The sequence below is a fragment of the Eptatretus burgeri genome, chromosome 13 (genome assembly GCF_056783735.1).
Source record: "Eptatretus burgeri isolate ZD-2024b chromosome 13, Ebu_testis_v1, whole genome shotgun sequence".
NCBI lineage: Eukaryota > Metazoa > Chordata > Myxini > Myxiniformes > Myxinidae > Eptatretus > Eptatretus burgeri.
This window is the reverse complement of record NC_140973.1, coordinates 11,840,151-11,853,849: the sequence shown is the minus strand read 5'-3', so window position 1 is coordinate 11,853,849 and position 13,699 is coordinate 11,840,151. Positions and strand designations below refer to the sequence as shown.

Below are 13,699 nucleotides of genomic sequence, written 5' to 3'. Positions count from 1 at the left end.
CTCTCTGGCATTGCCCCCCTCCGATGCCCACGTGGCGTGTTGGTGCCCCGGGTCCCTTTCCGAGGGTCGCCCGTGCCCACTACACTGCCCACGTGGCATTCTGGCGCGACGGGTCCCGTTTCCGACGGGTCGCCCGTGCCTACTACACTATCCCGGCCCCTCTTGGGCCCTTGGCCTACTCTGGCCGACTAGTCCGGTGCCCACTAAACAAATACTCAACTTTCCACAGCCACGCTCCCAGCCGGTCTATGAACTCTTGCACCCCTCCAAACGGGTTTCGTGCCTTTTCTCGACACAAACAACAAAACGACCTCCTGTTAGTAAATTTGAATAACCCACGAGCTCACATTAAACTGACCCCGGGGTCACTTGGGTGGGAATCACTCCTCCCCCCAACCAGTCATTCGCACCATGCATACCACATTCGCTCCACTCGCACACGTGGGCCCACTGTCCCACACTCATTCCTCACACACTTTCCATTTCGCAACTCACACCAACACCCCACACTGCCATCCTTCTAACTAAATCCCCTGACTAACTCGTGCTCCCTCGTCATCCCTTAAAACTCATGCACGTTCCATTTACTCTACGTAGCTAAGCTACGTCTCCACTACACATTTCCAGTTTGTCCATGTCTCTGACAATCCCAAAAAATTCCATTTCCTAAATCTGAACTAAAATCCCTCTAACCAATCCATTCCACGGGCTCCATGAGGCCTTGTCCCTGCCCCATGAAGCCGGTCTAACTATCGCTGACCCATCCCCCAAACTAGTAGTTCCTGTGCCCCCTAGCAAGGTGGTCTTCCACCCCCTGCCTGGGGCTCATGTCCACTCAAAGTGGCGAGGCTCGCTTTACTTCTTTTTATCTTCTTCTTCTTCTTGCGAACACCAGTGCGGCAACTCACAGCCTGCGCTCTTTCCCCGTAACGTCATGGCAGCTGTTCTCGTTTCTCGTCCCCTTGGACGGTAACATCCGGCAGGGATTCCCTTCTGCCGGATTTCAACCATGCAGCCACGATGTCACTGTGCATCCCAAAGCAAGCCCCGTGTTCGAGGGGTTCCCCATGCGAGCACATGTGCTCTGGCCATCCGTAACCCGCGCCGCGGAATCCCCGATGACGTCACTCGCACCCCGAACCTGCACGATTTCTCGCACAAGCCGGGGTACGCATAACGCATCGGGGGAGCCGCTTCACACGCTCTGCGAACAGAACGTGCAGTGCAGGCCACATGGAGCTTTACACACACGCTCGCTTGGAGAACCCGTCTGATCCGAATTCACATTTCCAGCCTAACTTCTGTCCATCCCGCGGGATCGGCTTGTATCCACTGCGAACGTTTCCGGACCGGATTTCACTCACGCAGACGCGCACGTGGCGGCCTCGTGCGTAGCACAGCACGGACCCCGAACGCGCTGCCGTGCAAACCTGGCACGGTTCCCAAAATAGCTACGGCCGCTACTCGGCCTTTGTCCATCGTCAGGCACCGTCATCTTCGCACTCTCGCGCACAAACTCCCACGTGCCACGACTCTCACACACACTTTACCATCACACTAGGACATGCGGTTGCGGTCTTCTGCATGCTAACCACCATCTCCCTCTCATACCGCCACCTCACACACGCGGTCTCTCTCACACATCGCCTTTCACTCACACACCATACTACTCACACACGGGGAATCGCACACACACGCCATAACACTTACACATGGCGTTTCACTCATACAATGCGTGCTTTCTAGCACGCATTTCGCCAGACTCGTAACCACACACACCGGGACGACCACGCTGGGGATTTGCGCTACCTCAAGCGCTCCCGGGGTCTCCAAACACCCCAAGCTCCACGTGCACCCATTAACAGCACTCGCCCCCTCTAACTCGCAAAGCTCGACCAGACTCACCTGGTCGTGATCCGCCTAAAGGGGGACAGTCCCTCCCCTCGTTCCTGAAAGAGGCCATCCTGCTGCTTGCATCGGGTCCCAACACATTCCACCAGCTCACCCCCATTGTCCTCCACTACCTCTACCTGTGTGTGCTCATCAATTACCTGTAGTTTCTCCTCTACTTGTTTTATCTCAGTCACCTCGTTTATTATTCCGTTTCTTCCTGGCTCCATTTTCCTTCCCATTTGAGTCGTTCTTCCTCTCTGAGCCCCTTTAGTTGTTCATTATCTTTTCAGAGCTTTTCCATCTCCGTGGACTCAAATTTTGCCCTCTCCTTGAGTTGGTTAATTTCAACCTCGTTTCCTACTCCACTGTCTCTCATGTTCTTCATTCTCCAATCTCATAGTTTCCTTCATTTTGTTGATCTCCCTTTCCTGTTTCATTCGTTCTTCTGTCTGTTTGTTATTCCACTGTCTCTCTTGTTCCTCCTTCTCCAATCTCATAGTTTCCCTCAATTGGTTAATCTCCCTTTCCTGTTTCATTCATTGTTCTGTCACTATCTCCTCGTAATCCAACCTTGCTTTTTCAATTGGTCAACCTCAAATTCATGTTCTTTTTGTTTTCTATCCCACTGTCTCTCACGTTCTTCCTTCTCCAATCTCATAGTTTCCCTCAATTGGTTAATCTCCCTTTCCTGTTTCATTCCTTGTTCTGTCACTATCTCCTCGTACTCCAACCTTGTTTTTTCCTTTTGTTGTTCAGTTTCAAATTCACACTCTTTTTTTCTTTTTATTCCACTCTCTCTCACGTTCCTTATTCTGCAATCTGGCGTTGGCTTCCAGCTGTTTGATCTGTTCAGTGTGGTTCCTTAACGTTTCATTCTCCGTTCTCTTTCTTTCCTCTCTTTACATCCTCAATTCGTTTTGGAATCCCGTTTCTTTGTTTTGGTGTTTCAGTAACTCAGAAGCTTTCTTTTCTAATTCCGTCCTCATCTCCACACCTCTTCCACATTCTTTCTTCCTCATTTCATCCAATCCCTCACCGAATTCCTTGTTAATTTTGACCCAATACTTTCCTCTTTTTACCTCCTGTTCCAGGCTCTCTCTTTTCCGATTGCCTATTCTTACCTCTTCCTTCAGTAGTTCCAATTCCACATCGCGTTTCCGTTTTTCCTTTTCCAGCTTCGTTTTCCATTCTTCTTCTAAGTTCTTTCTATCCTGGGAGTTACTAATTTGCTCCTCTTTTCTTTTCTTCAGTTCACTCTCCGCACTTCTTTTGCATGCTTGCTCTCTCCTTTCATTCGTTCTCTCACCGTTTTCTTTTAGTTTTCTCAGATATTTCTCTGTTTTATGCCCGAAGCCCGCCAATGTTTGCCAGCCTCGCCTGCCATGATCACGTGGTTTCAATTGTTGGTTGGGAGCCCTGCCTCGTATCGTGCCGTTTGCTGTGCTAATTATATTATAGCAGCCCGCTCCGTGCTGCGCTGAGGTGCGATCGTGCCGCTATTTTGCAACTCCGTTTGCAGGCGAAGTTTGTGCTCAGTGTATGAAGGTGAGCTCCCCCACTGTATGTAATTGGTGGTGGGGTTATAAAAAGAACCGTCCCAGGCCATGGATCCTACATCAATACACATATCTACACCACCCTGCTCCCGTTCGCCTTGAACCGCCATCTTGCTTTCCGGAATAAATTTAAAGCCCGCAATTTAATGGGAACCGAGGGTCGCTCCACACACCCTTGGTCCGATTCCCGTTAATTTAGTTTGGAGGGTGATGGATTTGAATCCAACACTCCTGAACACCAGTGTTGTAGATTTCCCGCCCGTCGGTGTGCAAACGACCGCGTCTAACCAATAGCGGTCGCTTCGCCCACAAAACGGACAATCCAGTCACGGCTTTCCGGATCAACGCCGGAAACCAGCCACAGGTGTGTTTGTAACCACACCACAACCTTGTCTGTACTCGACCCGCGCTACAGGGTCCGATCGCTAAATATTCGATTTACCTAATTATTCGCGCGGGTAGGTAACAGAGAGATTATACCTCAACGGGACCGCTTGGAAACGAGCCGCTTAAGCAGCTTGCTTCCTTTTGGGAGAACCGAGCAGGGTATTATCGCGCAGTCCCGTTGGACCAGATCACTTTACCGGCTATTTAAAAACCAACTATATTCCGAGTGCAAGATGGGGCAGTTCAATGAGGGAATGGACACAACGAACAGGTTTACATTCACACAAGGACATTTATTATAATAAAGCACATATGCAATTAAACAAGGCAAAACATGTATGCAATTATACAAGCAACAAAAGCACGACAAAAGAACTATAACCGTCCACTTATTATGTACAGTCACTTGCACTTAACAGCAGTTCCTTCTTATTAGACGGGCCCACGGACACACGTACGCGCGCGCGCACACACACACACACACACACACACACACACACACACACACACACACACCCAAGAAATGGTGGCAGAGGCCTTTAATAACGAGCTCCAGCTCGGAGGACAGGTGAGCTGAAACCCAGAACCTATCTCGAACCTCTCCACCTCGTGTGGTCTTCAAGTTGTTCGGACCCGGGCTCCAGCGAGAGCGAGCTGGATCCAATCGCCGTGAGCCCTGATCCTTCCCGAGCTCCCGCGAATCCTCCCGCGCTTCTCAACACGTGCTGGTGAGACGAGGCGCCGATCCTTCCCGTCTATGCGTCGCTTCCCCGAGGAACCACCTCCACGAAGAGGTCGATAAGTTGCACCAAGCCGGGAACCAAAATGGAGAACAAAGAGCTCCACAAACCAAGAAGAAGAAGAATAAGCCACCATTCGCAGCTCGAGCCGAGCAACCGGCTCAACTTCCTTACAAAACAAAGGAGCTCGAAGCAAAAAGCTCTCCCGAGCCAAGCAGAAGCCGAAGCTCACTGAACCACCAAAGCAAAAAGCCACCAAAAAGCCTCCTCCCGAGCCAGGCCTCAGCCGAAGCTCACTGAGCCAGCCGAAGCAAAAAGCTTCCAAAGGCCTCAACCCTAACGCAAGCCAAACAAGTCCTGAAGGTCTGCTGATCGACTACTCTGCCGAAGCAAAAAGCTTACTACTCAACTTCGGAACATGAACAAAGAAAAAGATCTCCTCTTATCCTTCTCCCGCCCTTCCCCCGCTCCAGGCGTGACTCATGACTCATGCCCTCGTGCTCCATCCCCCGCTCAGCCAAGGGTGGGAGGGAGTTGTTGACGTCATGAGTCACGGGACGGCAGGATTCTTTTTCCTCTTCGCAGAAGAGGGGGAGGGATGTCTCCATTGTTCGTTCCCTAACTATTAAATCGATCCGCAGTGCATCTAATCGATTTCTGAACACTTAAACAATGAAAGGTGAGCTATCTAGGGAACAAGCACTTATTGACATAGCTGACTAAAGGAACCTGTATGTTGTGTGCAATCGAATTCCAAATTCGTAACAATATGTTATACGAGCAAACACCACCCATCGCTTCACAGATGGTAATACTAAAGGGGGGGGGAAAGAGGGTGGGAGAGGGAGAGAGGGTGGGGGAGAGTGAAGGGAGAGGAGCAAGGAGGGGTGAGGGAGTGAGGGGCATGAAGTAGAGCGAAGGGAGGGGGAGGGGAGTGAGGAGGGGTGGGGGAGCGAGGCAGGGTGGGGGAGCGAGGAGGGGTGGGGGAAGGGAAGACTGTTAGGCAAGAGGAAGGGAAGGCAGACATGCGGTAGAGCATTAATTACGATTCATACTGTTTCATCAAAATGATTCTGCTTCGAATAACAGTGAAGATGGAAACAAAATAATGTCTGAAATCCATTTTCTACGGGTGATACTACAAATACAGCCCGGAGACAAAGACCACCCAGACACATCCGGAGACAAAACCCACCAGACGCATCCAGAGCGAAGCCGTCCGGACACAAATACTGCTTGGAAACATTCGAAGGCAAACTCCCATCCGGACGCGTCCGGAGATAAATACCATGTGGACAGGTCCGGAGACAAACCCTGCCTGGACACGTCCGGAGACAATCACTGTCCAGACAAAACCACCGTCCGGATATGTCCAGAGACAGAGACAGACAGAGAGGAGAGAGAGGAGGGAAGAGAGAGAGGTGTGGGAGGAGGGTACTGCACTGTAATGGGAGGGGGTAGAGCAAGGATGGGACAGAGAGAGGGGTGGGGGTTGGGGAGTAGGCAGAGAAAAAAAGGTTATGCTTTATGAAAAAACACACACACACACACACACACACACACACACACACACACACACACACACACACACACACACACACACACACACACACGGCCAATATCGGCAATTTGTCGGGAATCGGCAGGTTGGAGTCCGTGTGATTACCGACGACAGTACGCATTGCAAACAACCGGGAAACCTTGAATAGCTTTCACCGAAAAACAATGTTTTATTTATAGAGACGTCTCAGGGATATGTTCACAAACAGTAATCAATAAAAACAGCTGTGTGTGACGGTTGGTTAAAAAAAAACATGTGGCTTGCTAATTAGGAAAACACATTTCAAGATGTGAAACACTTGAACAACAACTCGCTCAGGATGACGGAGCGCAAACGGCTCGCTCAGAATGAAGGAGCGCAAACGGCTCCCTCAGGATGACGGAGCGCAAACGGCTCCCTCAGGATGACGGAGCGCAAACGGCCCCCTCAGGATGACGGAGCGCAAACGGCCCCCTAAGGATGACGGAGCGCAAACGGCCCCCTCAGGATGACGGAGCGCAAACGGCCCCCTCAGGATGACGGAGCGCAAACGGCCCCCTCAGGATGACGGAGCGCAAACGGCCCCCTCAGGATGACGGAGCGCAAACGGCCCCCTCAGGATGACGGAGCGCAAACGGCCCCCTCAGGATGACGGAGCGCAAACGGCCCCCTCAGGATGACGGAGCGCAAACGGCCCCCTCAGGATGACGGAGCGCAAACGGCCCCCTCAGGATGACGGAGCGCAAACGGCCCCCTCAGGATGACGGAGCGCAAACGGCCCCCTCAGGATGACGGAGCGCAAACGGCCCCCTCAGGATGACGGAGCGCAAACGGCTCCCTCAGGATGACGGAGCGCAAACGGCTCCCTCAGGATGACGGAGCGCAAACGGCTCCCTCAGGATGACAGAGCGCAAACGGCTCCCTCAGGATGACGGAGCGCAAACGGCTCCCTCAGGATGACGGAGCGCAAACGGCTCCCTCAGGATGACGGAGCGCAAACGGCTCCCTCAGGATGACGGAGCGCAAACGGCTCCCTCAGGATGACGGAGCGCAAACGGCTCCCTCAGGATGACGGAGCGCAAACGGCTCCCTCAGGATGACGGAGCGCAAACGGCTCCCTCAGGATGACGGAGCGCAAACGGCTCGCTCAGGATGACGGAGCGCAAACCGCTCGCTCAGGATGACGGAGCGCAAACCGCTCGCTCAGGATGACGGAGCGCAAACCGCTCGCTCAGGATGACGGAGCGCAAACCGCTCGCTCAGGATGACGGAGCGCAAACCGCTCGCTCAGGATGACGGAGCGCAAACCGCTCGCTCAGGATGACGGAGCGCAAACCGCTCGCTCAGGATGACGGAGCGCAAACCGCTCGCTCAGGATGACGGAGCGCAAACCGCTCGCTCAGGATGACGGAGCGCAAACCGCTCGCTCAGGATGACGGAGCGCAAACCGCTCGCTCAGGATGACGGAGCGCAAACCGCTCGCTCAGGATGACGGAGCGCAAACCGCTCACTCGGGATGACGGAGCACAAACCGCTCACTCGGGATGACGGAGCACAAACCGCTCACTCAGGATGACGGAGCACAAACCGCTCACTCAGGATGACGGAGCACAAACCGCTCACTCAGGATGACGGAGCACAAACCGCTCACTCGGGATGACGGAGCACAAACCGCTCACTCAGGATGAGCGAGCACAAACCGCTCACTCAGGATGACCGAGCACAAACCGCTCACTCAGGATGACGGAGCACAAACCGCTCACTCAGGATGACGGAGCACAAACCGCTCACTCAGGATGACGGAGCACAAACCGCTCACTCAGGATGACGGAGCACAAACCGCTCACTCAGGATGACGGAGCACAAACCGCTCACTCAGGATGACGGAGCACAAACCGCTCACTCAGGATGACGGAGCACAAACCGCTCACTCAGGATGAGCGAGCACAAACCGCTCACTCAGGATGACCGAGCACAAACCGCTCACTCAGGATGACCGAGCACAAACCGCTCACTCAGGATGACAGAGCACAAACCGCTCGCTCAGGATGACGGAGCACAAACCGCTGGCTCAGGATGACGGAGCACAAACCGCTCACTAAGAATGACGGAGCACAAACCGCTCACTCAGGATGACGGAGCACAAACCGCTCACTCAGGATGACGGAGCACAAACCGCTCACTCAGGATGACGGAGCACAAACCGCTCACTCAGGATGACGGAGCACAAACCGCTCACTCAGGATGACGGAGCACAAACCGCTCACTCAGGATGACGGAGCACAAACCGCTCACTCAGGATGACGGAGCACAAACCGCTCACTCAGGATGACGGAGCACAAACCGCTCACTCAGGATGACGGAGCACAAACCGCTCACTCAGGATGACGGAGCACGAACACGAACCACACGAACGTGTTGTTCCATACAACCCTTTGGGGATCAGACGAGGTCAGTCAAGCAAACAGACAACCAACCCAGGCTTGTAGGAATGTACGTTGTAAGACAATTATACCCTGTGCCTCTGAAATTGGTTAGCATTTACTGAACAATCTTCAGTGTGCAGAGCAATTTTGTTTTTGCTTGTTTAAAATCCTGAGTCGAGGATGCAGTTTAGCTTACCTTCGTGCAATGGAGACCACATCAATCAGGTCAAGCAATCCTATTCTTTGAACTTTATATAATCTGTCCGAACTTTATATCTATTTGGACTATGATGGCTTGACCGTGTCACAACTGTACCAGTCAGCATCGCGTCATCATGAAAACCACAAACACCCCCACTTTTCCTCCCAACTAGCCCTCAGCCAATTAGCATTACTTTTCTGCTGGTACCTTGGTGATTCATCTCTGCCTAATAATTTTCATAATGTTTAATTTCCACCCACTCATTATATTCATGATGCTCCATGGTTCCACCAATCAGGTAATCCCATCCTTTATTTCGCTCAACCAGTCAACGTTGAGCACATTACATTGTAACTTTATAAATGAGAGTTTGGTGCTTTTTCTTCCTCTGCTTGTGGTTTTATCCTGAAGAGTGCAAGTCGAAAAGCTTTGCTAATGTCTATTTTATTGAAATGCATATATTCACACAAATATAGATATTAATCATTCATCAGCCACCTGAAACATATCTATATAAATTAGGAAGGTCCCAAGCTCTCACCATCTCTCCGTAAGGAACGAATGTCAAATCCCTCAGTTTGCTTTTCTGGGCAACCCCTCGAAGAGATGCAAAAACTGGAGCTACTCAGCCTCATTAATCTTGGGCAGACCATATCTCCAACCTGGCCTCAAATGTTGTCTGACGCCTCAGTATTAGCTGGCAGGAGAGCTTAAAGTTATGGGCACTCGCATCTGAGCTGTCCCACACTAGCCTTAAATTTCGACCCAGCTATTAATGTCACCCTGGTGTTTACATACAGGGCAATAATCATTGTGTGTGCCATCCCTCAAGTATACGCTAAACTGGGTGTCCTGTTTACTAGCTTAGTTGGTTGGTGGATGTTAAAGATTCCACAGTGTCCTTCGTCTTAGGCAAGCCATCACCAGTATCCAGGCCAAATTCAAAATTCCTGCTGTAACCTGCAGGGGGTACAACCGCATTCCCAGCAATCATGCGTACTTGCATTTTGTCACTGCTTTTGTGTTAAAGCTAGTCACCACATGATGATTGCATTGACAGAAATGATGCCATCTACTTAATACCACGACAATCTGCAAGCAATAATTAGCCATACTAACACGGAGCTGTGATGGGTAAGCACAGTCAGCCAGAACCGCCAGGTTGTCCTGTAGCTGCACCCCATTGGATGCTTCCACGGAGATCACCTTCACACAGGTACCAGGCTTGTTTGACACTACAGGGAACACATGTACCTGCAGTCTCATCATGGGCCAGAAATCTCAATAAACTTTAAAAAATAATAATAATAAATAATAATAATTGGTGTCATGGTAAGACACAGATAACAATGATACAGGTTACCAAACATTTTTTTAGTAAAGGACATTATATAACAATTAATATACTCTCGTCCGAGCATCTCTTACCATTTTTCACTGTTAGAGAGTTGGCAGAATAGCCTAGAGGTCTGTGCACTCACCTTTGAGTTGTCCAGCCTGTGTTTGAATCTGAGCCAAGCTATAAACCGTCATCCTGGTGTTTCACAGGTAGGGTGAAACAGGTTAAGCCAGGTGTCCCAACTGCCACCATTAGTTTATGGAAGTTAAAGATCCCACGGTGCTCTTCGCAAGGAGTAGGCAAGCTATAACAGGCACCTTGGCCAAATTCCAAATTCCTGCCCAAACAAACAGGGGCCACTTCATCAGCAGAACTGCGAGGCCCCTGCAAGAACCGATGCTAACCCGCAAGCTGTTAGGTCCCAAACCAAAAATGGTCGAACAATTGCAGCTGATATCAGTCTCCCAGCTATATGAAACAGTACATGCTCTTTTTTTTCTTCTTTCTTTTCTTTTCTTTTCTTCATTTTAACAGGATCTAAGGCTCGTAGCGGAGTTGCCATGTATACAGATCACAAACATGGACATACATACAAATACACGAGAGACAATACGGGACTGTTAGACAATACAAACAGGCACTGAGCTTGGGGGAAGTGAAGTCAATTCCCAGGGCATTCTGGGTACCAGTGACGTCACAACAATGGTGCCGCCCTTCTCACCGCACTCAGCAGGGCATTTTCTAAGGAAAAATTTCCTCCTCCCCATGGATGCCAACCTACAGGGAATGTCCATCCTTTTAAATGTCAAACGTGAAGTAAGGAAGCAGCACGTACCATTTTTAAAGTGTTTGGCATGGACTCAGCCGGGGGTTTGATACGCCGACCTCCCAGACTCAGAGCAGATGCTCAAATTTTGCACCTTTTTGGATGACGCTTTTTTGCACCCGTAAAACCACCATGCACCCCCCCCCCCCAAAAAAAACAACATTTTTTTTTGCTTATGTATCCATATTGTTCAACCTTTGCATTCTCCATTACCATTATCATTACCTGCATCCCTTGTCTGTCCATCTCCATCTACTTTCTTCCTACATCCGGCATGCTGTTGGTGTTTTCCCCTTTTTTCTGTTGCCTTTGTGCTGTGTTCAAATTTTGTAGTTCTTCCATGAGCATGTATATGTATATAGATATATACGTGTATTAGAAATAATATTTTTTTTGAAAAACACAAAAAACAACGCTCTCCAACGACTCAGAAAAGAAAACAGGATGACAACCTGAACAGGAAGTCCTTGTTACAGGTAGAAATAGGACCTCATGTCCTGAAGCTCATCTGCATCAGGAGCAACAGACACTCAAATCCCCCACAGACCCCCTTAGACCTTGATTTTTTTAATACCATGAACAAATTTTGGTACATCATGGGTGATGAAGGTTGTGTGGTCAAGTTTCATCAAAATTGTGTGTCGTTTTAGATAAAAGACCAAATACCCATTTTGGGGGGTTCGCCCTCCCCCATAAACCACCTTAATGGGCACAAATTTGGATGTGGTCGATACACATTAGTATATTATGGGTGATGAAAGTTGTGATCAAGTTTCATTGAAATTGTGTGTCTAGTTTAGGAGGAGAGAGCAAATATCTATTTTGGAAGGTCAAAACCCTCCCAAGTGGGTCAAATCAACCCACTTAATGAGCGCAGATTTTGATGCGGTTCATATTCCTTCCTTTGGTATCAGATATGAAGCTTGTGGCCAAGTTTCATCAAAATTATTTGTTTGGTTGAAGCGATAACGACTGAAGTGTTTTCGCACTGACTCACTCATTCACTCACTCACTCTTCTGCGGACACTGCTCGATCACATATGCTCACTTGACAAAAGTCCAGGTGACTTAAAAAGGAACGATCCTCCATGAAGCACATGGTCTATGCTCAGGTCTTAAATTTTACGAATGACCCTGTACCCCACAGTCGTAACAATATACGTACATACATACCCAAAGGCATGTATGTATATATATATATATTATATATATATATCCATACCTTTGGGACAAAGGGATGAAACAAAACCGAGAACCAATCGCACACAAAGGTGAGAGCACTGAAATTGGACTTCAAAAGTTGTAGATAACTCCTGAACCGGTCAACAAAAACAAAGAACTGATGGTAATGTTTTCACTGCAAGAGAAGGAATGCCCCACATTTCACACAGAGGCACAGGAAGAGGTAGAGGAGGAAGACAAAGGGTTCATCCCTAGACTCTGTCATTCCAACGATGGACCAACTTTCAAAGGACACCTCTTGTAGGCCATTTAATATGCAGCTGCGAGATAGTCCCTCTCTTTTGACCAAAAATAAATAAATAAACTAGAACGGGCACTCGGTAGAGCGCATACCTTCGCCGCCGCAACTTTTTTCCGGGCACATTTGAAAACGTCATTTTAAAACGTCCATGACGTCACAACCGTCAGTCCAATTGACGTCAAATTTGGTGTGTAACCTCCTTGAAGGCAGTCCAACAAAATGGAATGATAAACACTGAAAAATCAAAAAGTTGAAAAATGAAGTCATCTTTTGACGTCATTTTGACGCACTTCCGGGGACATCACGTCCAATCGGGGACTACCATTCTGAAAGCTCGTAGTTCACTGAACGTTTTAATGTTGGTTTCATGTCAATAGCTCTATTAGATCTGAAGCTATGCCTACAAGTATATTTTGACCTTGAGTGTGACCTTGACTACAGAGTTAATTGGCAAAACCTGTACATCAATAAACAGATATTTTGGTACTGATCCTAAGGCCTGGATTTGGGAGACTTTGCTTAATAAATTATATAGATATTTGAATGTAAAATATCAGGACATTTTAGCCACAATTGAAAAACGTCATGTTCAAACGTCAATGAAGTCATAACGGTCAGTCCGATCGAAGTCAAATTTGGTGTGTGACGTCCTTAAGGTAAGTCCTACAAAACGGTATGATCAAAACTGATAAGATCGAAAATTGAAAATTTACGTCATCTTGTGACGTCATTTAGACGCACTTCCGATGACGTTACATCAAATCCGACACTACATATCCGAAAGGTATCTCGTCATGGAACAATATGGCGGTGGTTGCATGTCGATAGCTGTATTATGAAGGAAGTTATGCTCAAAAGAGTGTTTTTGACCTTTTCATGACCTTGACCTTTGACCCGATCGCTCCCAAAATCTAATCAAATCGTGCTTGGATACTCACGAATCATCCCACCAAATTTCATGCAATTCGGTTTATATTTTCTGAGTTATGCGAATAATAAACAAACACACATATTAACAAATAAATAAATACACAGCGACCAAAACATAACCTTTCGCAGAATGCGAAGGTAATAAACCCTGTATTTGCAATTGTTCAAATTTATGGTGTTTTGATTGCTGTACTTTTACATGGATTTGTTTATCGTGCATGTACAACTTCGATTTGCTATTGCTATGAATCAAAAGACTTGCTATTCCCCCCCCCCCCCCCATTCCTTCTCCCCAAATATTGTGCTTATGGGAGTACTACAACAAAAGAGAAAGTTGCATTATCCATCATTGCACGATATTTCTTACAAAATGTTTA

At 48.7% G+C, this 13,699-nt stretch overlaps 1 protein-coding gene across 3 annotated transcripts in view; it reads right to left on the bottom strand.

The window, feature by feature from the left end:
• The window catches only part of ABTB1 (ankyrin repeat and BTB domain containing 1), a 74,502-nt gene that overhangs the window by 16,757 nt on the left and 44,046 nt on the right, over positions 1-13,699 (bottom strand). For all 3 annotated transcript variants that reach the window (XM_085851138.1, XM_085851139.1, XM_085851140.1), the window contains one exon: positions 9,864-9,979. In XM_085851138.1, coding sequence (XP_085707264.1) covers positions 9,864-9,979 — 116 coding nt within the window. The remainder of the gene's footprint in view (positions 1-9,863; positions 9,980-13,699) is intronic.